The following is a 26706-nucleotide window of genomic DNA, read 5'->3' on the forward strand; positions in this document are numbered from 1 at the left end:
TAAGGGGAAAAAAGTTTTTATTGAGAAAAAAATTATATATTAAAAATACAAAACTGAAAGATCATAATTCGATAAGAGTCCACCCCCCTGATTTAATACTTGGTGCAATTACAGCTGTGAGTGTTGGTATAGGTCTCTACCAATTTTGCACACCTAGATTTGGCAATATTTTACCATTCTGTTCAAGCTCTGTCAATTTCCTTAGGGAGCGTTGATGGACAGCAATCTTCAAGTCATGCCACAAATTTTCGATTGGATTTAGGTCAGGGCTCTGACTGGGTCACTCAAGGACATTTACCTTTTTGTTCCTTAGCCACTTCAGTGTAGCTTTGGTTGTGTGCTTTGGGTTGAACTTCCGTCCCAGTTTCAGCTTTCTTGCAGAGGGCAGCAGGTTTCCCTCAAGGACTTCTCTGTACTTTGCTCCATTCATTTTCCCTTCTATCCTGACAAGTGCCCCAGTCCCTGCCAATGAGAAACATCCCCATAACATGATGCTGCCACCACCATGCTTCACAGTAGGGATGGTATTCTTTGGGTGATACGCTGTGTTGGGTTTGCGCCAAACATAACGCTTTGCATTTAGGCCAAAAAGTTCAATTTTAGTTTCATCAGACCACAAAACTTTTTGCCACATGGCTACAGAATCTCCTAAGTGTTTTTTTGCATACTTCAAACGGGATTCAAGGTGGGCTTTCTTGAGTAATGGCTTCCTTCTTGCCACCCTACCATACAGGCCAGATTTGTGGAGTGCTTGGGATATTGTTGTCACATGCACACTTTGACACACCTCTTGGTAGCCTCTCTGATCAGTCTCCTTCTTGCTCGGTCATCCAGTCTGGAGGGACGGCCTGATCTAGGCAGGGTCTTGGTGGTGCCATACACCTTCCACTTCTTAATAATCATCTTGACCATACTCCAAGGGATAGTCAAGGCATTTGATATTTTTTTATACCCATCCCCTGATCTGTGCCTTTCAACAACTTTGTCCCGTAGTTCTTTAAAAAGCGCCTTGGAACCTACAGGAACTGCTGAATTTATCCTGAAATCATGTGAATCACTACAATTTAACACCGGTGGAGGCCACTTAACTTGGTGTGTGATTCTGAAGGCGATTGGTTACACCTGAGCTAATTTAGGATTGCTATTACAGTTTTTATTTTTAATTAATTTTCTACAAATTTCTAGAATATTTTTTTCACTTGGAGGTTGTGGGGTAGGATGTGTACATAAATGAAAAAAAAAAGATTTTAATGCATTTTAATTCCAATAATCAATACAGATCCGTATGGACCCGTCCTTCTTCCATGCGGTGACCATAGGTGAAGCATGGGGATTTTGGCTGGGTTTATGACGCCAGCTTTTTTCATTTCTACTAGCCGCTTCTATTAATCCACTGTGTCTTCGTTGCAAGGTCCAATCAACTCATCAGGACCTGTTGAGTGTATGTTATGTCCTTGCTTCCGTTCGTGGGAGCTTCTGCTCACTTGCCCCTACAACATTCGGGGCCTAGAAGTTTAAAGGCTGTTCCACATTAGCGGAGCTGTTCCGCCCTATGGCTGGCGCCACAGCAGTGCAGTTGCTATCAATATACCCTTCTAGCCACATCCCAAGCACGTGTGTGTCTTGTTATGGCTTGGGTGCCATTGTACGCTGCAGTGTAGCAAGTCTGCCCTCCAATTTCCCGACCTGCTCCATTTGTTTCTGTTGGCTAACAGCTAGCTTGTGAACTATCTCCACTTCAACTGCTCCACGCAGCCGGTTGTACTCACCTCCATTTGACTAGGTATCCCTGCTCCCACAACAGCTTTCTGGGGGTGACTCTGCTCTACCACTCCATTGTCCTGTTGTTTTCTTCTCCTGCAATTCTGCCTGGATTTCATGGAAGGTCAGTAAACGTGGTTTCATGGGGAGAAGGCGGTGGCGAACATATCACGAATTGTTGTGTCAGCTTGTAATCCCTGTCTGGTAGAGGCAGGCCCCCATTCTTTTTCTCTTCAATTACACGAAGCAGGGCCTCCAGCTCGATGGCATACTGCTGTCTCATTCCGGGGCTGGAACTTCTCATAGAAGTCAACCATGGAGTTGAGGGACAGCTGGTGGTCGCTGTATTCTGCACGCAGTTCTTCAAACACACGCTGCAGACACTGCTCAGCTAGCAGAACGTTGAGAGACAACTTTGGGTTCCCACATCTATGGTGACAGACTAATGTTGAGAACTGGAGGTGGCTGGGCAATGCTGTGGTACTCAATAAGTACTGAATGTCCTTTATCCAGTCTTCAATGTCAACTTTGCTGTTGGGCGTTTCCATTGAAAACTAGGACATTTTTCATCAGGTGGGATGTTGTGATTGGCACAAATGCTTGTGCTGGGGCACTATCCCTATCCATGCTGTCTTAATGGCTGCTAAACACTAGACTCATAGGCGGTGCTATTGGATGTTGCGTGATGGAATGGCTCCCTAACTCCAGTGGTTTGTCTGGGGAGCCCTGGTAGCTAATGGTTGGGGAATGGGGCTGTGTTCTGGGTGTAACACTCCGTAATACTTGGTAAATCATATTTATAATTGACTTCATAATATAAAGTCATCAAAAAAGTCAATAGAACACCACTCCTTTTTATAAAGGTCTCTTAATAGCAACATCTAGCGACTTCTTGAGATTTACTATCTGGAATGCTTGGTAAATTGTCTAGCGACATTTTTGGTGACTTTAGAATGTCTAAATAGCGACATCTCGCAACTTTGTCCTACTTCGTGGAGTTGGCAACACTGACTGGATGTTGGATGCGCAGCCTGCACATATCTGTAGCACACGTGACCTGCCTTGTAGCATCTCAGACGCTTTCGGGGCTCTCCTTGCTGTAGCGTAGATGTTTAAGCATGGCCATCATACACCCTGTTTACCCTCCCTTTCCTCTCACTTAACTTGTTTTTCTCATATAATCTTGTCAATTGCGTAAACCAGGAGTCTCCTGTGGTTTGTCAGGCTGCTGTTGCAAAGAAAGTTGACATGTCAACATCGCAGGTGCCGTGCCTTGTGATAAGATGTGATTTCATTATTTTTCATTTCACCGACACCGACTGTATTTAAAAAAAAATAAAAAATGTCAATCTAATTAAAAAATATGTATCTTAAATATTAACATTCCTGTATAAATGGCCATTTTCAAACACAGATTTTTGTACCAAAGAATTTCAAAAATAGTATTCCATCAACACAGTAGGATAAATACCAGGTTACAAAATACAGCTTTATTAGTTTATTAAATGCAAAGCCAAAAGAATTTCATATCATTTCAGTCAATATAGTCAACCTGTTGTTATTACCCTCTTACCTAGGTGGCAATAGCAGTTTTAAACATAACCACAAGCGTTTTTATTTGCCTCCATTTTTCAGAACTCTTTTGTTGTTTGTATCCGCAGCTACTTTTTGTAGCTGTTCCGTCAATGCAGGTATCGGCACAGGTACCTCCGTGACTAAGGTCATGAAGGACAGACTTTGTGGCAGATCTGCTACAATCTGCGTGACTTGAACGCACCCCATTGTACCCGACTTTGCATTGTGTTTTCTAGTTAGTTCTCCGCTTTGCCTTGCGTACGTCCCTTTTACCTTTCTTTTTTTCCTCGCCTCTCCCTGGCTTCTTCTGAGGTACAGTATTGTGCAAATCTTTTAGAACATCTCTAGATTTAGCATTTATATCTGCATTAAAATCTCAGGGTGTGAGAATTTCCATTTTTGGTCAGTAATCAGTGATATTGAAACAATAGGCTCTAGTGGTGCAATTGGCACCCTAATTTCGTATTCGATGATTGTATAGACATTTATGAACTATAATCGATGCATTGACGTTTTATTTTTCAAAATAAAGAACAAGCATTAGGGTTTTTTAAACAGAAGATCCAATAACTAAAATCACTGTTGTGCACAATAGTTAAACAAAAAGGCACAACTAATATTCAAATTAGAACACTTCCGATTATAAAAAAGAAATACAAAAAACTTGAGTTTTTAACAACTAAAAATAATATGTGTGCGTCTGCAACCGATGTCTCTTTAACATTGTAACAATAATAAAAAATACTATATTTTAACAGAAGTAATTTTTATCTGAACTATGGTTGTTCATTACTGTTAACCATTGTACTAAATTCTACTTCTTTTTATATAATATTGCCATATAATCCAAACACAACATGCTTTGAAACAAATGAAGGTAATCGGTAGATTTAAAACTAAACAAAAAAAGTATTGTCTTAATTTTTAAATCAATAAAATGTGAATACAATAGTCCTACTTCTTATTAAGCTTGTACAACACGAATGTAGAGGCCTAAAGTGTGTATCCTAGCAACGCGTTAATCTACCGTACTTGCACTAAAAGAAGCGCACTCTCACACACTCAAGGTTTTAATGCTAAACGGCTACAGGAGACTTCAAACGGGAGTGGTTAACATGTAGAAAACAGAAAGTATTCATTAGAGGAGAAAACTCAAAATGGAGCAAGGTAACCAGTGGTGTACGACAGGGATCAGTATTAGGTCCTCTGCTATTCCTAATCTACATTAATGATTTAGATTCTGGTATAGTAAGCAAACTTGTTAAATTTGCAGACAACACAAAAATAGGAGTGGCAAACACTGTTGCAGCAGCAAAGGTCATTCAAAATGATCTAGACAGCATTTAGAACTGGGCAGACTCATGGCAAATTACATTTAATAGAGAAAAGTGTAAAGTACTGCACGCAGGCAATACAAATGTGCATTATAAATATCATATGGGAGATACTGAAATTGAAGAAGGAATCTATGAAAAATACCTAGGAGTTTATGTTGACTCAGAAATGTCTTCATCTAGACAATGTGGGGAAGCTATAAAAAAGGCCAACAAGATGCTTGCATATATTGTGAGAAGTGTTGAATTTAAATCAAGGGAAGTAATGTTAAAACTCTACAATGCATTAGTAAGACCTCACCTAGAATATTGTGTTCAGTTCTGGTCACCTCGTTACAAAAAGGATATTGCTGCTCTAGAAAGAGCGCAAAGAAGAGCAACCAGAATTATCCCGGGTTTAAAAGGCATGTCGTATGCAGACAGGCTAAAAGAATTGAATCTATTCAGTCTTGAACAAAGAAGACTACGCGGCGATCTGATTCAAGCATTCAAAATCCTAAAAGGCATAGACAATGTCAACCCAGGGGACTTCTTTGACCTGAAAAAAGAAACAAGGACCAGGGGTCACAAATGGAGATTAGATAAAGGGGCATTCAGAACAGAAAATATGAGGCATTTTTTTACACAGAGAACTGTGAGATTCTGGAACCAACTCCCCAGTAATGTTGTTGAAGGAGACACCCTGGGATCCTTCAAGAAGCTGCTTGATGAGATTCTGGGATCAATAAGCTACTAACAACCAAACGAGCAAGATGGGCCGAATGGCCTCCTCTCGTTTGTAAACTTTCTTATGTTCTTATGTAAACTGGGTTCTAATTTGATGCATCGATTCACCAATGTGTAATCGAAGCTCGGGAAATTTAAGGACAGATGATCAATAATCGATGCATCGATTAATTGCTGCACCCCTAATAGGCACTCATGTGTGGATATGTTAGACCACTTAGTGATTTAATTAGGCATCTTATACAGCAACTAAAGCATCTCATGCATTTGTGACTCTGTGTTCCCTTCCTCTTACTATTTTAAATGAATTGCATGTGTGACCTATTCAAGTCATCAGTTAAATTAGACAATCACTAATGTGCCTTTTTTGACAATTTTCCAAGATTTTCAGTTTCAGTGGTTTGATTTCATACGCACAACAGAAGCAATGGGGTGTTCAACTAAATCTGCTTTACAACCAAGCTTTCTCTATTGCACTTTGTTATGCTTTTGCTCTGGAAACTTTTATAAGGGTAATATGAAGGTATCACACTTTGTTTTTGTAATATATGACATACAGTAATGCTTATAATGTTATATTGTACACCACTGTAGAGCTTACTTTAATAGTGTATTTGAACATATAAGTGATACATACAAAAGTAAATATAAATGAATGTCACCTCTATTATAGTTTAAAGGCACATTATCTGCCTTAGCTTATACAATACTTCTATGATATACTGGCTCGGGTCACAAGTGAAATTGGTTTGAGGGTCTTAACTTAGTGCCTAGTGGCTGTGTTGGGGAGTAACAGATTGCATGTAACACATTACTGTAATCTGATTATATTTAACTTGTAACTGTAATGGTTCCTTTTTCAGACAGGTAATGGATTACATTTTTGTGAAAAACAAACTTGGCTACATTTAAAAAAAAAAAAAAAAAAAAAAAAAAGGTCTGTGGCTACTGTGGAACTTGCCATATTGGATTGAATTGGTTCCAGAGGTCCATTGGATATGTGAAAATATCATATCTCAGAGGGAGTTGTTATACTATTTGGTAGTTGCTTTATTAAAGTTGGACCATCATAAATGAACCAATTCAGGTACAGTATTGTGTCTTACACACCAAAGTACAGTACTTCATGTATACTAGACAATCAGTGAATTACTGATTACTGCCAAATTACTGGCAAAGGTCCATTGGTTAATAGAGGGTGTGTTATCTTACACGAGTGGTTATGATAGGTGACTGCCGGCTACATCCACTGCCATTGCCCATTGCACAAAGGACAAGCACAGAATGTAAACACTAAAATAAGTCAGGGACATCTAGTTCCATCTACATACAAAGTTCTCCAAGTGGGCCCCCAAATGTTTTCACAGATAGAGATTTGTATGTATTGTACCTCTTTTGTTTCAGATTCTTTCTCATTAGGGTAATCAACACATCTGTTTGCCAAAAATGCCATTTTTCTTTTTCACCTTTTTTTTTTTTTTTTTTTTTTTTTAAGTGTCAAGTGTGAAGTGATTAGATTCATTGTAGAGCAATTATCCATCCTCTCATTTCACTAGTCGCGTTACTTTCTTTTTTTTTCAGTCTGGGGTTTATTTGAAAAGCAGACACGTAGTTCCCGGTGTGAATTAGACCAGAAGCATTAGCTTGCAAAATACATGCCAATGAACTAATGATTGTGACACTTCCACAATACCAGCTTTAGAAGAAGGCACACACACAGCAAAGTCTGTTTTTCTATCTCATATTTTTAATGACAAAATGTTTGTCAGAAACAAATGGATTTATTTTGCTCAATCCAGGGTATAATATCAGGGCTTATCTGGTTCCGGACCCCAGGGTTTCAGACAACTAACAAAACACATCTTACTTCTGCTCTGCTTGTTCCCTGTTATGCTTTTCAGATTCAGGAAAAAGTCTGAAAGGAAAAACCAACTGAATAAAGCAGTATGGTCCTCTATTCACTGCTTATGGAACACTACATAATATGCCTAATTTAAATGCACCTGTAGTTAGTTAAGTGACTAACTTTTAGGGTGTTATTTCTAGTCAGTTTACTTAATATAATTATAATAATGCAGGAACATTTCTCTTTAGACATAGAGTGGCCCTTATCACAATTCTTTAGCTTGTATGTCTGTTTATACAAATAGTGTACAGTTTAATGTTCCTGAAATGGCTTTTTTGCTAACAGTCTAAAAACAGGCTTGAAATATCAAACATTATTTTATTCATATGTGTTTAAGATTTGGACTTATTCGGTAACAAAGTTGCTACTAATTAATCTGTAATAGTAAAATAAAAATAGTTTAGGTAGGCAAAAATAGTCTACTGTGCCTTAACTTAAGACATGCTGTATATTATAGTTTCTACTGTTCAAAATAAAGTTTGGAAATATACTGTAGTTTCTACTGGTGAAAATAATTACTAATACTAAATAAAATAGTTCTAGACAAACGCTTAAACTCTTTTTTTTATCAACATCTTTAGAGTTTAAGAGAGATTGATTGTAAATGTAGTTTCATGTCAGCCGTCAGCTTAAATCCCTTCTGGTTATCAAGTTGGGCTCAAGACTGTACGTCGTTGAGTACTATTGTTGATATTATGATTGATTGTTTAAAATTATTAAAACTATTATACACAAGCCTGCTTTGCCTAAGGATAGTAATACAATCGGATATTGGAATCAACTAAATAGTTTTTGCTTTTTGTTAAACACTTCAAACAGGGTTTAAGACTAATTTATTGTTCTGCAGATTAATGTTCCTTGAACAATTGCACTACAGGACAGATTGTGTCCTCTCTCTGAATGATAATAAAACAAAATGTGAATCAGCAACAAAAGAAAAATACATATTTGTCTTTCCATTCAGAAGTTAGCTTAAAACAAAACCTGCTGCAACATATTTTTGATACTAGGCTTTTAGCATTGTTTTGCTTCATGATATAATTCAGGTCCATAATCTGCCATGTCAAGAGCAATAGTTAGAGTCATAGGGTTGAGAAAATATTGGGTCACATTCACTTAGCATTTATTCCAGTGAATCTTTTATTTTTTCTCTAATAAGACCCTTGTAATGTTTACTCATACCCTGGTAAAAGTAAGGCAAACATTGTAATCAGTAAAGAAATGTAATAAATTAAATTACAAATGTTTCACCTTTTTTTTAACGTCTGCAATGTTTCCTAAATGCTTTCTAAGTGGAAATGTTTGTCATTACATTAATTATTCTTTTAGTATTTCTATATTGAACACTATAAAGTGCTTACTAGTTATGAATGGTTACCAGTAAAGCATGGGGCAGAGAACAGGTAAGCATGATGGACAAGTGTGTTTTTATAGCCACCATTACAGCCCTGTGGTTCAGCATGGCCACAAAACCGAACATCTAACTTTTTACCCTAAATCTGTTCAATGACAGAGAAAGTGGATAGTAGAAGACGATTGTTTGTTTGTTTTTACTTTTTTATTTGTATCTGTAATCTCTTTCCTCTATATTAGATTTTAAAGTTGTGTACAGTATTATAACAAGGCAACCTCTCAGCCAGCCAGCACATGTTACAGATGCTTATCCTGTCCAGACTCTGAAAAAACTAGACAATTAATACTGTGAACAAAAACAAAAATATCTCTGCGGAACATCCTATTCTCCATAGAACATTTGCGGGAGGTAAATTTAAATATTCAGTGTCGCTTTATGATGCTCATATTATTCCATTGTGTTATTGTGCTGTTCTAGTGAAAACCCACCAGTGACACGACAACATATATGACCTCAGAACCTGAAGGGGATAATATTATTTAATTGTTATGAAGCCACTGTGGTAAAACAATCTGGTATACAAGTATAAGAAAATAAATAGATGGCTGCTAGTCAGTCACGTACAATCAGATCCTCAAATTCAAATCAGTACGCCTTTGCGATTACTCAAAAATGTAAAAAAGATTTCAAAATATTTTTAAGATTGTTTTGATGTTTTTGTTCACAGATCCTAGTTCATAACTCAGCTTGGGGAAAAAAACCAAACACAGGTGACAAATTATAAGTGTCAAGTGTCAGCGAATCCTCTCAGTTCTGCACAATACTGGTTTTCTGAGCGAATGCCAATGCCAATGTGTAGTTTAAATATATACATTTATTTTTCAATTAATTTTTTTTTAAAATATACCTTTGAAAACTGAAAGCTCCATAAAGCAGAACGTTTGGTGGATTTACTAAAACTACCCCCTTTACACTTCTGTTGCAAAGATAAACAAAGGAGCAGGCCTGAAAATCACCAGCATTGCAGCAGCACGGAGTCATTGTGAAAACACAACATGCTGTGTGAATGAAAACAATTCACGTCCAGACAACAAACAACCTCCTAAAATACTCACTCAACTTAGAACTGAAGAAAGACAGGCTGTATAATTCATATATGCTTTTACAGACCCCCAACTACAGTAGTTTCATTCATACCCCAATACAGGTTTACTGTGTTATACTGTACCATGGTAAAAGAATAAGGAAGTGTAGTTAAATCATGGTAAAGCAGAGGAATGCACATTAAATCACAGACACTGGTAAAACGCTAGGACATTGCCAGAAATTCAGAATTATGGAAACAACAGTAAATACAGTACATGGTAAAAGCACAGTAGCAAAATTACTGTACAAATTGTGTTAAACTTTTATAAGGGTAGATTCAAGCCCCTCATATCAATCGATGCACCATTAAAACCATACCTACATTTTTGGGGAAACCATGAATGAACACAAAAGCTAATTACATGATGGGTGTACTTTTATATTAAAATGATTGTTTTTTTTGTTTTATTTATTATTTAAAAAATGATATTTGAATACTGTCACAATACAGAAACTACACATTGCTAAATATAGACGTATCTTAATTCCCATGGTTGCCAGTCATGAAATACAATAGACTCCAACTAAGCTTAAAATAACAGCAATATGTTGTTTTACACTAAAGTCAGAAAGCAGACCTTCCTGACAGACCACTTTGTTTACATTGCTCAAAGGTAGCCTTAGTTCTAGAAACAACATAAACATGTTTCCCACCTCACTGTAACCTGCGGCAGTTAGTAGAGTCATGTTGAGTTGGAATAAAGAAATACAACAAGAAACTTCAATGACAATCATTTTTTCAATGTCTTCGAAGGTTTACATTCATTCATTTTAAATTTGATATTCCCATGTGACTTGCTGAAGCTTCTGTCTAAGAATTTCCTGACGTTCCTTTCTTTTTAATATTTTTATATATCTTTGTTTGAGTGTTTAAAGTTATAGATTAATTGATGTCAGGGCCGTAGCCAGCCATGAAAATGATTTTAACCGAGGCCCTCATAGCCGGCTACAGCCTTGGATGTCTTTCTGTAAGAAAATCAATTGCAAGCATAATTGGGTACTTCTATAAATATGCAGTAGAGCTTTAATGAAAGTACTTCTATCTAAAGAATTTGTTTAACGATGCAAATTATTAATACAAAATTATTCATCTATTTTGGATTACTGAAACAAAACTTTATTTTGCTAAAAAAAATATATTCTTACAACTCAAAGACTATAGCAATAATGCATTCTGAATGCAGTATATACAGGATTTACATAATGTGCAGGTGTCAACTTACTGTCATTATCATTTTTGATATAGTGCTACTCTATTTTTAGTCATGGTACAATTACAGCGCTGTTACTAACTTGCTACATGTGTAATTACAAACAAACAAAGTTGGTAACGTTTGAGTTTAATGTTAAATGTATTTACAATTGTAAAAATGAAACATTTTTTAAACTGGGTGTGGGGTGTGACAGCTTTTTAGCACTGATTTAATATATGGGTTAAAACGTTTGTTACTGGCTGTCTGAAAATGTATTTTGAAGTTCAGAAATGAGTTAATATTTATTAAGGTACAATATTAATATCAGTATATTTACAATATTATACGTCATCAGAGCAATTCTATAGTAACCACTATCTGTGCCCCCTCCCAGTTTATAAATCAACAAAGAACAGCAGCATCAATGTATTCTCTAGATATTAATCAATGTATTCTCTAGATATTAATCAATGTATTCTCTAGATATTAACACAGTTTTGATGGAAAATGGGGGCTCCAGCACAAAAGTTTGAAAATCTATTTTTAGTGCAAACACATTGTAATAAATGCCACTTAAATGTTACCAAAATCTTTACTTGTATATGTAATACTTTAATTGTACAATACAGTGCTGCTTACAATAGAAATAAATACTTTTGCAGATTAAGACCAATGCATTGGTAATTGCATTACCAAGTCCTAGCAAGACAGGTACAGAACGGCATTTTAAGCTCTGCAGTTGATCGCTTACAGTATTAAACCTTTCTAGTCCCAAACTGGGTACCACCAAAATGAAAATGGGTTTAACCACACCACAAAAACATTGGTGGATTATAACATCGACAATGGTTTTGTTTCTTTTAGTATTACTGAAGATTGTATGATTGAGCGTTTTAGATTGGGTGCAAGTTTGATGTAAGATGTCAATATGTGTTCAGAAAATAGAGAATAGAGAATTCTAAGAACGTTCAAAACAGCCACCATTTTAAGATGTTGTTAGTATCTGGAAGTCACAGAGAAGGTTATTTATATATTTTTTGACAGATCCTGCTCTGGATTCACATTCTAAAGTGTGGATTAGTGGTTCAGGTTGGTTGATGGTCTGACAAACACAATCGGCTGGTTTCACAGACAATAATAGCACTATTACTGCTAATAGGTATCTGAAACTCATGCCTTTATCAGTGTTATGAATGCAGCTATTCGTAGGAATTCTTTACATTTGGTTATTTAGGTCCTCCCAGTGAGAATAAGGTGTGAATGTCATGACTGTAAGAATGTGTACAGGAAGATAATGGACGACAGTATTTGTTGACTTTCTTACAGTTTTACCTCAGTAGTACTGAGGTATTAGCTGAAATGCTTGTCTTCCTCAGTTTCTAGTACAACATTCCCTGTTCTCTTACTATAAATGTGTGATATAATTATATTTAGAATGACACAAACCTCTTACTTATGTTGGCTGTAATCTTCCGTTTTTTTAGAACACAGCATCAAACAAGATAATAGCTTATATATATATATATATATATATATATATATATATATATATATATATATATATATATATATGTATATATATATATATATATACTGTATATATATATATATAGACACACACACACACAGTAGAACCCCAGAGTTACGAACACCAAACTTACGAAATGACCAGTCTACCGGACCCCCTCTTTCAACCGGAAGTATGCAGTCACTCAATCATGCGTGCAATGCAACCAGATAGGCGCTCCTACATAAGCAGCGTATTGTTCATGGAGAAGGCAAAATTACTGTACCAACAAATGTATTCAGAAAGGTGAGGCAGATTTCAAAGCAAGTACGGGCAATTTTACTGGGAGCATTTTAGTTTTAAACAAAACACAGTTTTTTTTTTTTCAAATGACTGAGCAAGCTACACGAATGCATTTTGTTTAAAAACAAGCATTCGTGTAGACGTTTAAATCTGTGTTTTTGCTACAGTTACGATTTCAATGGTAACTTCAATTTAGCCTTTTTCCATTTGTAGTACCTTTTTAAAGACCATAACAATATGAGTATTGCTTTACTGTGCTGTACCCTTGTATTATTATTCAGATTGAGGGTGTAGATAGCAGGTGTACACCTTTATTATAAAATCATGAAAACAAATTTTCAGCGTTATGGGCATTTCAGACTTACGAACATTCCCAAGGGGTTTGTAACTCGGAGGTTGTACTGTTTATATATATATATATATATTAGCATTTTATTTGTATGTTTTTTTGTTTGTCTTTTTTAAATGTCAGCAAATCAGTAGCAATAAAAATGTCAGGGATTCCAAAAAGATAAGCACTGTAAGTCAGAGTTTCTAAAAAGTTTTTTTTTTTTTTTCTTACATTTAGTACAAAATAAGACATCTCTACCCGTTAGTGCTTTGTTTTTAAGATACTATAACATAAATAAACAATTTATTTTCAGTGTTCAAACAAACAGTTCCAGTGTGACTGGACAGCTAACATGTTCTGCCATTCTCCAACTGACAGGAGAAGAATTAAAGGTTATTTTACATTTGTGTGAATTTCTGCCCTCAATGCTCTCAGAGGCACAAAGCTAAAGAAGCTTTCTTCATTTTTACATAGCTCCAGGTTTTCCAGTTGGTGCATTTTTTTAAAGATATGTTTTGCCCAATTAACCTTACAAAGTTTGTTAGACTAAAAGAGTCATCATAATACTAAGGAATCGTTAAAGTCATTTAGTTGTGTTCTATAAAATACGCAGCAATTGTCATGGTTCTTTACATTCTGGGAGTTGTAGTTGAGCCTATTACTGTTTCTTTGACAAACATGGAACTTTGTGTGAAAGTAGTGAACTACAACTCCCAGAGCGCACTGTAAAAACGTGCTCCGACACCATTTGTATCCTACCATTGCATCTCCAATCAGTGTGGACACATCCGTGCATCAAAATACATCACGCATCTCTAGTCAGTGTGGACACATCAGTGCATCAAAATACATCATCCTAACAAAAGGGGTGGAGGGGTCGTCCCACCCACTTTCTGTTTATTTATTTGTTCATTTTTTCCACAAATAGAGAAGTCGCTGTGCAAAGTGATACGGTGAAGAGTTGTTATATTCCACTTATTTCTTTTTTTCTGGGTCTGAAATGATGTGTTGTGTGAAGTCGTCGTCCCCCCACCGCCTCACTTGCAGGTGAACACCTCCGTCCTCTCACTACACGTGTTGCACTTCACAAAGCAGCACCACTGGAATTTGCAGTTGCACTGCCACACTTTGGTATACTGGTGTGTGTTGTAACCCCGTCCGCAACACATCAAGTCACAGCCGTCCGTGTGAGGCGAGGTGCGATTGCAAAGACGTCCCTGGGTTCCCACACTTCCAGTGCTGGCATCCTCTTCGCAGTAGTTAGGCGACCTCTCGATGTACACTAGATCCGTCTCCATGGGTTTGCGGTAGCTCCGGGTCTTCTTCACTTTGAGGAACGTGGGCTGACGAAGGCGACTGGCCCGCACAACCTCCACGTGCACCGCCTCGTTGTATTTATCCTTTAAGATATATCCAATCTCCCGGAATTTTGGCAGCGTCGTCCAGCAAGTCTTAGTTGTGCACGAACCCGAAACACCGTGGCATTTGCATTCCAGTTTCATCCTCTCTTCAAGAATCTAAAAAAAAACAAACAAAAGAGATGTTGTGTACAAGTTGAATTAGAGTGCCTTGGTTTTAATTTGTAGTGCTCATGGAGGTTGAAAGACAATGGGGTTTATTTAAATTCTCTTAACATGGATCTTAATACTGCCTACCCTTTTGTTTACAGTAATCCTGCTTTTCCACCAGGGCTATTTTTGTAATCCTTTCTTCTACCATTGAAGCAGCTGCACTTCATTAGTCCTGCCACCAGGTGGCAAAAGAGAGTAAAAATTACATCAAACTAAACAGCAGGAAACACTGAGGACTTAATGACTTAGCTTTTAAGACAATCGTGCATTTTGTCAGAGCGTAGCTAAAACGCACATGGTCCGGAGTTATGCTCTGATGTCAATTGCTTGTTCATGCACGTTGAAACGGGAGGAGTTATAGTTATTGAACTAAAATCAATATCTGTATACCTCACTCCGGACTATACTGGACTATATAGCACCCAATTGTACCAGTACGTTCATCTTCCTGTACTTCCACTGAACTGTCCCGTATTTTGCCGTATTCTACTACTGCTCTTAATCATAACTATTCTCTGTATCTTGCAGTTGATTTTACTCTTAAAGGTATCCGTAGCCACGTTTTTTGTAATTGCGCTTATTTGAAATCGTTCTTATCCATTTATTGTACTTACTATGTGCTCTTAATGGAATGTACTCTTATAAGCAAATATCTTTACTATAAGTTTAACTGCTCTTAGTTGAATTCCGCTCTTAAATGTAATTATTTACTGTATTCTTTATTTAGATTTTATTTGAATTTGATCTTATTTGCTACTGATTTTACTGTACTTTATAACTGCTCTTATCTGTAAGTTGATATTGTGTAATGTGATACTTTGTAACAACTGTAAGTCGCCCTGGATAAGGGCGTCTGCTAATAAATAAATAAATAAATAAATAAATAAATAAATAATATAGCAGGCTGTATAAAAAGTGCTTAAGTATAAATACCTCACAAAACACTCATCCTTTTTTTAAACATTCAGGAGATGATCAGTCCAGCAATAATCTGAAATGATCTGTAACGTCCTTATTATAATATGAATGTAAATATGTATTCATACTACCTGTACTGAACCTGTACACCAACTAACGATTCACTATTCTGTATCAAACTATTATACAGTCCTGTTAATTTTGCATTTGTTAATATATGCATGAAAGGTGGAAAAATGAAAACTTGTTGAACTTAATAATGCACTGAAGTCCAGTGATATCAGAAGCACAGTTTATATAGTCTTAGATGACAGTGGCCATTCATACTGTATCTGTTATGCACATTCATCATAACTTGTGTTCTGTGAAAATACAGTATGTCAGTGATTTTTTTTTTCTTTTATTCTGCCATTATCAGAGACACGTTTAATGTGCCCATTGCCTCTTGGGCAGATCAGGGAAAAAGTTTAAAATCCAAGGTACTGGAGGCAACCGAAATGACAGCATGTACAAAGTGAAACTGAATTCCCAAGCACATAGTCTTTTTTTATCTGCTACTGAAACCATTTTGTCCTGCTGAGAGCTGAATATACTGCTTTAAACCCATAATAAAATGTGCATTGATCAGTTTCCATCTGTACCATTCAGTTAATAAGACAGCATGTGCAAATCAAATGCCACATGTCTTGCTGTCAAGTAGCCTAAACAGTTTTTCAAGTTCAAATTTCATGCTGTGGTTTTCATCCATCTTTGTATTTCTACACAACAATCTGCCTAACTATGCATCCAGTATATGTATGCTTTTCTGAACTTCTCATTCTCATCAAAAAATATATCGCAGTAAGTATATTCGAAAGTTAGTATGACTACACTAGTGCATCTCCAAAACAACTGTAGGCATTGGGGAAAAAATGTAAAACACAAAGATATGAGATCTGCTTTATTGAAAGATATGCTACAAGTTATCTATAGGAATTTTCAACTTCAGAGTTTGCTCAGTAAACAGAACGAACTACATTCTTTGAAAGGGTTCTAAAACCAGTTTGTAGTTTTGACAGTTACAGCTATTAAACTTCAAATCAAATGTAAGTTTGGAGGGAAAATGTGTGCTCTTGAAGTTAATCGATTGTTTGGTGCATTTGCTGCAGAATTTTTCACACATCAATAAGATAATAGAAAATATTTTTTTATCGTATTGAGACCATAGACATCGGAAATGGTAACAAAAATTAAAAAACTACGGGTGTCGGGTTGCGCTTGCTCAGTTGATTGGTGTTTCCGCTGGGTCCTAGTGGAGACTACTGTACTGAAAAGTGATTATACAGCTTTATCGGGACACCTCGGGAGAAGGAAAAATATCCCGAATAAGTGGCAGTCCCAATTAAACGTGAGGCAGTGGAGATGACCTTAGTCACACTTTTTTTGATTCTTAATGAAAAGAATCACATCACATTATAACTAAATGTTAAATACATAATTCAATATACGAGTCAATGTTTTTTTTTATTCCTAAAAAAAATTAATCGCACCAGCGATGTTGACATGACAACTTTCTTTGCAACAACAGCCTGAGAACCCACAGGAGAATCCTCCTTCAAGAGTTCAATGTGGTTTACGCAATTTACGCAAGTCACAGCGTACTCACTGCACTGTGTTACGCGACCTGTCTTGCTCTGAAAAGTGATCTCCGTTCATCATTTGAAAATACTGTATCCCAATTTAAAGATGTGACGTCCTAATTAAACAACATAAAAAACAGTCTCCCAGAGTTTTATCCCAATAAGCAGCAATCCCGATTATCAGTATCCTGATTAAGCGCCACCGACTGTACGCATGCATTATTGAGAAATAAAGGTTTTAGTACTGCTGCAATGACGCTGAAGAAGTGAGGAGGATGTGTCCCCATGTAAATGACGCCTTTGCATGCATGCATTTTGGTAAAATTCCAATTCCCCAGTATTAAAAATTACTATTCTGACTTCGATTCCAGATTCTGTAAATCCCTGATCCCCTATCCTAACTTCCATGTGGTCATGTATGATTACTGTTTACCCACAACCCTGCAATCTACAATACTAAAAATAATTTTAAACTACAGATCGAAGAAATCTCTAACAAAAGCGCATTTCACAAAAATATCAATAATAGTAACAGCGGGAAACGTTTTACAGGAATATAATTTTACATTTTACAAAAACATAAATAAGCGATCTTTACCAGAAATGTTTATGTTCTTTGATGCAGCTGGTTTCTTTTCCGTTGAAGACATTTAAAAAAAAAAGTTCAGCCATTGATTTTTTTTTAATAAAACAAAACAAAAAAACAAACAGCACCTTATCTTAACACAACAGCTAGGAAAAGATAAACCCACCTTCCTTGCTTGAAACTCCATATAGCATTGACTTTAGTTTTATCGCAGTGGTTTTGGCTACCACTGTAACTCAGCAACCTCAAACGAAGCCTGGGTTTGGATTATTCTTCATATTACATTAGCAATAAGCAATAGCATCATCAGAGGACTGTTTCCTAGTAAGTGAACACACCATTGAGTTGACAAGTAATGAAAGTACTGTCATTCTAAAAATAATTGTAAATGCTTATTTCAGTATTGTTACCATTCTGTATTTAGTTTTTATTTCTACAAAAGTTCTCCCCTTTTAGAAAGATTGTAGCTGGGCTGCAGTACCCAGCATGAACTTATATATCATATAGATTTTTTAGCCACACTTAATGTTCCAAGAATTGAATGTTATTCCAGTCTTGGCAGTCATCACTGCAGACAACCACATTTGGGGTCATCGAAAAAGGATAACATTTTGGGGTACCAGTTCTTACTCTTTACAGTCAATAAATTTAAAAACAACGAAAATGATTTACTATAGTCGGTAACGTGTTATTCACATGAGCGTATAGTTATTACTATATAACACAGATCTCCTGTCTGATAATACGGGGTATATATAAGCACTGGATCAGTATCATAATGGGAGCAGCTATTCCTGAGCACTGTCAGAAACAAGGAGCAGGGATCAATGTAAAGAAGGGTCACAGCTTCCTTTCAAGCGTGGTAATAGGGGGAGAAACTTGGATGCAGAACAATTATCGACATGCCAGCCAAAGGGATTGAAGTGTTCGGTTACAGACTTCTGACTCCGAACTCTGTCAGCATGTACGGTCATGGCCACTGAACTCAGACAAAGAATATTTCACAGCTAAGACATGAAATCGGGCAGAACAAGACAAACATACATAAAACTTTACCATGGTAAAGATAGCATAGTTTATAATATTGAACCATGTTTTGCTTTACCATAATTCTCTGTTTTTTACTATGGTATTGCTTTACAATTCCACTATTCTATACTACACTTTGTAGTGCATTTTTAATGGTTATCCCAGCATACGTGGGCTGCAGTTACAACAAAACAACAAGGCCTACCTAGTGTCGTCCTTCAGCATAACAAAATGGTTGACACACTGGAACCTACTGGGAAGTGCACAGGCAGAGGAACTTTGTGTGAAAGGAATACAAGAATTGTATAAAACTAGCAAGAACCAACTTAGCTATAAGTGGTCTGAGTTGTTATTTGCTAGTTTTGTTCCCGTGGCAGGGCAGAAGAGCCCTGCACGTAAATAGGGGGCAGGGCCAAACCCTGCTGATAAATGTGTTGTGTGGTTTGGTGTTTATTGGGAACGGGGGAACGTATTGTTATGATTTAGAATGTATTGTTTATGTTTATTTAAACAGGTGATGTATTGGTATGATTTTAATGTATTTTGTGTTTATTTAAAACAAGTGATTTTCTTTGTTATTGTTTGGTTTGTATGTGGTCTGGCAGGGGCGATGGTAGCAGATCGTCTCTGCCAGACATCTCGTAAGAATGTGTGGTCGGCAGCGAATTAATTAAGAGTTGCTGTCGACCACGCAGATATTAAAAACCCTGTGCAGTGTATCTGTTTCCGAATTAATTAATTGGTTGTTAATTGGGAGATGGCCACTTGTATATAAACCTGTGTGTGTGTGTTTGGGGTGGGTGTACAGAAGCGAGAAGAGAGCCAAACCGAAAGTAAGAACGAAACTAAAGAAAAAGAAAAGGATTAGAGGATCAGTGAAGGCAACTGCCCAGCCTGACCTCAATATTGTTTTGTTTTATGTGTTGCGAGACTTGTTTTGTTTAAACTTTTATTTTGGCTCTGTGAGCGTTGTTTTTGTTTATTTGTATTTAAATAAATACGCGTGCATCAGCGGTTTTCACCCGCAAGTACCTGTCTGCCTCTGGGTCTGGTCTGGGTACGTCACGACTCAGCCGTCCTGCCACAGTTCCGTTATGATATTTTTTATCGTCTCCTACTTGTACTTGCTTCAAAATAAAACAACATCATTTATTTACAGACTACAGTTGTCTAATCTAGAAAATATCTCAATGTATGTAAAATTGCTTTTTTTTTTTTTAACAGCTTTAAATCCAGTTCTGGATATCAGGGGTGTGCACGAAGTCGAATCCCTGGGTTTGCAGGGCCAACAGAAACTCTTACAGAAATGTGAAGCTTTTTCTTTGGGTTCATTGAAATCCATTGCAGCACACAAACAGTGATGCGCATCTTAGCATCGCTTTCATCCTTCAGAACCCTCCTACATGAACTCTAATTGGTTGATGGTCTGTTTCCTGTGGTTTTAACTGACTCATAGCTTGGCCTCTATCTGCATTTTACTCTTGCTGCGGAATGACGCTGTATTTCTCTTGTATTACATGAACACCAAGTGGGTATGGGCACACAGTGTTCGAATGTGTTGCTTTAGTTGCGCAGTGTGTCTGTGAATAAAGTAAGCTAAACTTTTCCCTAGCTTACAGACATTTTCTTGACGTTCTGGTTGGCTCACAGCACTGTCACTGAAGATCACCTATGAGATCTACGTCTCTTATCAAAGTTGACAGCGGTATACCATGGCAAAGCATAGCAGAAGCTTGGTGAAGCACAGGCAGTGATATAAATCATAGAGGTATGGTAAAGCACACTTACCCATGATATATGCAAAACATAAGCATGGTAATCTTAATGTACACATTTACCATATCATCCAAATTAAGGGAAAAGGTTTTTAGCTGCTATGCTCCTAGACTCTGGAATACCCCCTGCAATCTAATACAAAAAAAGCAATGACCCTGCTTTATTAATATTTCTGTAAAACAAACTGTAACTTGAACCACAAATATATCTAGACTCTTACAAAAGTTTCACATATTAAAAACATGGCAAAGTGTAATAAAGCATAGTGAAAGCATTGTAAAGCCCAGAGATATGGTAAAGCATGGCAAACTATGGTAAAAGTATAGTATTACCATGGAAAAAAAAATAGGAAAACTGCAAAATGACCATGCAAATGTCCCGTGGTTAAGTTGTATAACCTGATTCTGAATACTGGATCCAGTGTACAACCCACCTGTACAACCCTACATTGCCACAGTTTAAGCAAACACCGACATTTTTTGTGAAACTCAAAGTACTGTTGGGAAATGTTAATGTTGGCTGCAATCATGTCTCCTTAAAAACATCTGGCAAAGCCCAGTGACTGTACAAAGGCTGTCATAAAATCTTCTGTAGTATATTTGCAAGTCAATTCCACTGCTAGTACAATACATGACATCAAATTAAATCAGTCAGACATTTTTAATAGGCCCGTGCAAGAGGGTCACAAAGTTTCAAGCTAAATTTAGACTTGCATAACGAAAATAAGTGAACTGAATACACTTGAATAAAAATCCTAATTGTGTCAGCAAAAAAAATGTTTCCAGTGCCACTGCTGCTGGCGCCAAGTATCGCCAGAAGTAGTCATGGTTTCTATGAAAATCTTGTCCAAAGTAATTGGCTAATCTGTTTTAAAGCCTCTCCGATAATTTCATCCCCACACACTCATTGTTTTAGAAATTAAACAGAATTCAGTCATTCACCAAGCATTTAGGAAAAGCCCGATGACTTTACAAGGGGCACAGAAGATGGGATCATACCAGACACAGCTGGCATCCCGGTTTGGGTGTAGTTTGAAAAAGAAGAAATTTCCAACATTTATTGAACAGACCACAATTACTGTCTCAAACAAAAACTATTAATATACTATATCAAAAACAGTTGATACATTTTTGGAAACATTTACTTTAGCCCTGTATGTCCAAGCTATAGTCTGTTACCAATTAGTAAAACATATCAGTACTATTTTTGACCGATAACCAACATGTATTAATAAACATTAAAGATACTATTAAATTCAATGTTCTGCTGGGTATGTACTGTATGCTTTAGTATTTTACTTTATCTGTATTAAAGCGGTCTACATTTTAAGTATAAAAATAACATATTTCACCCTATTTAGAAAAACACCAGCAGCATTATTATTGAGTTAAAGGGCACAGTTTTTTTTTAGATCTGCCACTGATTAAATTAAAACAGACCCAAATACTTCTGTTACCATGTAACTAGGGTTGCCATCTGGTCCCATAATTATGGGAAACTTTAAGACAGATCAGTTTTTTTTTTAACTGCCATCTCTAAACCACAAATACATTGATTTTAATCAACTGTAAAGTGAGTTCGAATTGCATGAACTGCCACGCTAAAATTCTTTAATTGTTTTCCTTGCTAGTTATCAAAAGCACACACCTGCCTGGGGGGCAGGAGTATTTCCTGTAAGGACTATGCTTTATTAGTTTGTTTATTTATTTATTAATTTATATTTTTTTAATTTAGTAGTCGCCAATTACTTTTTGTATTTTCTCCCAATTTAGAATATATATTATTTTTAGGCTCAGCTCACTGCTACCACCCTCGCGCTGACCTGGAGCGGCGAAGACAAGCACACGCTGTCCTCCGAAGCGTGTGCCATCAGCCGACTGCTTCTTTTCTCACTGCAGACTCACCATGCAGCCACCTCAGAGCTAAAGCGTCGGAGAACAACATAGCTCTCGGCAGCTTACAGGCAAGCCCGCTGGTACCCAGCCACACTACAGGGGTCGCTGGTGAGCGGTGAGCCAAGGACAACGTGGCTGACCACTCTCCCGCTTGTTGATCTTCAACTCTGCATTGAGGATATTCACTTGCAACAGTGGTACTCACTCGCTAGTTTGACGTGTGGCTTCAGTTTTAGTTTTTCTCAGTAAAATGTCTCATTCTAAGTTTAAGAAAAGAAAAATAAAGCAAGAAAGTTCCTAGAGCAGTGGCCGGAAAATGATTGTTTTGTGGAATATTGATTTGCCAAGAGACGGTTGCAGTGTTTAAAAATATAACCTGCAAAGACATTTTTGTACCAAACATGCAAGTAGCTATCTGAAAAACAGCGGGCAGAACAGAAATGACAAAGTTAAAAAACTAAAAGCAAAGTTAGCGGGCCTGAGGACATAAAATACAAGAAAATGCAAGACGTGCTAGCTAGGCCGTGGCAGGTGTAACCCTTTGCGGTCCTATGTTGGACCTGGTCCGACATTGCAATTATTCCTATCCAGTCCAATGTCGGACCCTGTCTGACATCATCAAAAAAACGCAAAAAACGGGTTTCTAGTCGTTTTTTCTCCAGAAAAGCCGAGAAAACCATTCAATGGCCGAGTGGGAGCGACAGGAGCCGAGACAAGCCGGAAAAAAAAGAAAAAGGGCGTATCTCTTGAATAGTCATACTTGCCCCTGGCATCAGATAGGGGCGGCCATAAGGAAACAAGCTGCATGTTACTGAATCAGCGCACAGAGAATATCACGGACATTTGCAGAGCTTTTTTGAGATGTTATAGTAATAAAATAATGACTTGGATCACATTATTGAGGTGTTTGGTGATAAAACGAGTGATCAGGAGATGATTGATTGGTATGTACTATTATTATTATTATTATTTATTTTTTAGCATATGTGAAAGCTATAGCGAACGAAAGGATGGGGCGGGGCGGGGCTGGAGATGCCTAGTGAGTGCTTTCTTGATATGCCGGGCCTTGTAAACCCGTTTGACTGTGGAAAAAAAATACTTTTAAACAGCGCGTCTAAAATTAACTGCGCGTGTGAAAATAAATTGGACCTGACACGACTGACATGCACTTAATAAATGGACTGCAAAGGTTTAATAGTCAAGTATTCAAGACCGTTTTCAGAAGGAGAATTTGTTAAAATGTTTCTAAGGGGTATGTCAAACAATTTCCCCAGAGAAAGCCAACATATTTGAACAAATTCATTTGTCAAGGCACATAACTGAATGTAGAGAGAAAGTAAAATAATTTACAGCATTCTCTATTGCCTTGGACGAGAGTAGAGACGTCCAGGACACAGCGCAGCTTATGATTTTTGTAAGGGGAATCTAGGAGGACTTTAAAATAACAGAGGAACTGGTCAATCTTGCCAATATGCATGAAACAGAGTGATGGGTTTGGATATTTTCAACAAACTTTCAAAACCATTTGAGGATTGCCGTTTACAATGGGAAAAAGTGCTTTCTATCACTACCAGCTGGGCCCCAGCAATGGTAGGGTCACAAAATGGACCATATCAAGTACCGTTAAGTAATCAACACACTCTGATGCACAATCACCGCATCATACTTCAGGAGGCACTGTGCTCAAAAGTTGTTTGTTTGAAAAACATAATGGAAGTTGTTATGAAAATAGTTAATTATATTAGAATATTAGAGATATAAAAGCGTCTGCTAAATGTCTTATTAATATAATAATTGTATGCTGTGAACCACAAGTTGTTCAAAGTGTTGCTAAGTGACGTGGTACCATACGTGGATCTTTCGTGTCACACTGAAGTAAGGTGGCTAAGCACTGGCAATGTGTTTCAATGATTTTTCACTTTAAGAAAAGAGAACTTGATGGAAGGGAATGCAAGTAAACATTTTGTTTTTGGTTGATATAACTGACCATATGAATAATCTGAACACAAAATTACAGGGCATAAATAACGTGATTTATCATTCATAACATTCCATCACAGCCTTTGAAGCCAAACTTAAACTTTGTACCATGCAGCTACAGAAATCCAACTGTGTGCATTTCCCTTCCCTTAAAGAACCTGCTGGCAACTCTAACTGAACCCACAAATTTTTGAAAATATGAGGAATGTGTGTTCAATCTTTTGGCTGCATTCCAGGCTAGGTTCCTGGGTTTCAAATCTAAAGAACATGACATCAAATTATTTGCAACACCTTTTTCTGCAACTGTTGAAGACTCGTCTGAAAGGTTTCAGCTTGAATTGATTGAACTGTAGTGCTCTATGGAACCGAAGGACAGATTAAACAACGTCGGTCTTTCTTTTTTTTTTTTTTTACAGCACTTGCCCCCTTCATGTTCTTAGGGGGTTTTCTGTTCCCTCAATAGTTCAAAGGTTTGTTTCGCCCTTTACGAGTCTCTGTTTACCATTTGCTGCTGCCTTAATCAAGATGGTCGCCCCTTTGATCTAAGTTAAGGTTTTATTTTTTAATTTTCTCTACAGGTGTGTAAAAAAGTCAGGTTCACACATATCATTGAAAAGCTTGGTGAGTACTGAGGAACTTGTTTGTTTTTTAATACCATGTAACAGGACATTTTGGCGAGGAATTTATTTTGGCTTTATTGGCGGTTTTGATTGGATCGCCAATAATACTTCCATCAATCATAGGGTTGCATACAGTGAGCAATCCCTCCCTCTGATTAGACTGGTATGCAGCACCGGTTAAAGAAGTACTGGACAAGGGAAAGGATGTGAATATTCAAGTGAATAGAAGAATGGCAGTGATAAAGTGAATTTGCTTAAAAACATTAAAAACACTGACATTTCTGTCGATGGATTTAAAAAATCTGGAATTTATGATGCGATCAGAACTTCGAGCAGTGTAAACTGCGCCTGCTCCTGTGGTACCTGTAGGTCTGTTCTTTATTATGTTAAGCATTTTTGTGTTATTTATTTTTTTTACAAGGGGTTTATTAAGTAACAGCCAAAATTGTGTATGCCACATTTGCTTAGTTCTGCACCGAGTAAAACTGAACTGATTTTGCCACTGCTTGCTCGTCTGTTAACCAGTTTGAAATTATTTCGAAGCAAATGTAATGCATTTTTGTTTCGGCTGTATTGTTCGGGCGGGTTTTTCGTCAGCATTATGGTGCTCTCGCCTATTTATAATAATAATAATAATAATAATAATAATAATAATAATAATAATAATAATAATAATTTATTTGGCTGACGCTTTTTTCCAAATTGAGTTATACTTAGTTATTTTACATACACATTTTTGTAAATTCTGGTACACAGCAGCAGACCTGTAGGTTTGTTTTGTTTTCTTGTTTGAGGTTAAGAATAAATTTATATTTTTCGCTACATATTTTTATTCAGGTTTTGGAGAGGTGTTTCTTTATCTTATTTATTTATTTATTTATGTATGTATGTATTTATTTGTTAGTTTAGTTAGTTCATTATAGATTTGTATTATTATTATTATTTGTTTATTTAGCAGACACTTTTATCCAAGGCGACTTACAGAGTGTGTGAACTATGCATCAATTGCAGAGTCACTTACAACAATGTCTCACCCGAAAGACGGCGCACAAGGAAGTTAAGTGACTTGCTCAGGGTCACACAGTGAGTCAGTGAGTGAACTGGGATTTGAAACGGGGACCTCCTGGTTACAAGCCTTTTTCTTTAACCACTGGACCACACACAATCGATTTATGTTTGTATAGTAAACAAAAAAATATATATTAATAGCCTAATAAATACAAGGGCATATTAAAATAACATTAATGTGTTTGTAGACAATACATTATGTAAACATATAGATATGTACAAAAGGCTTAACCAGCACAGTAGTAAAATCAAATGAATACTTAGCAGGCTTTTTTTTTTTTTCCTCTATCCTACATGTAATAGAGTACAAAACAAACCATGCTGATGTGTTGTAGGCTTCATGTTATTGTAGGACGCATAGATAGTAAAATATTATTTTAAATTAAAACTAAATTATTTCAGCATTATTATTATTATTTAGCCCAAAATAAATCATAGTGTTGTATTAACACTTTCTTTAAATATGTTAAAATCGGTACACACCTTTTGCAGCCTATGCTCTCTGCTT

The 26706-nt window shown here is 36.7% G+C and overlaps 1 protein-coding gene across 2 annotated transcripts in view; it reads right to left on the bottom strand.

Annotated features, from left to right (window-relative positions):
• Positions 1–11130: 11130 nt before the first annotated feature.
• Positions 11131–26706, bottom strand: part of wnt7bb (wingless-type MMTV integration site family, member 7Bb) — a 67775-nt gene continuing 52199 nt past the window's right edge. For both annotated transcript variants that reach the window (XM_034033362.2, XM_034033363.2), the window contains exon 4: positions 11131–14653. In XM_034033362.2, coding sequence (XP_033889253.1) covers positions 14174–14653 — 480 coding nt within the window. In that variant the 3' untranslated portion in view covers positions 11131–14173. The remainder of the gene's footprint in view (positions 14654–26706) is intronic.

Source organism: Acipenser ruthenus, chromosome 14 (assembly GCF_902713425.1).
Source record: "Acipenser ruthenus chromosome 14, fAciRut3.2 maternal haplotype, whole genome shotgun sequence".
Lineage (NCBI taxonomy): Eukaryota > Metazoa > Chordata > Actinopteri > Acipenseriformes > Acipenseridae > Acipenser > Acipenser ruthenus.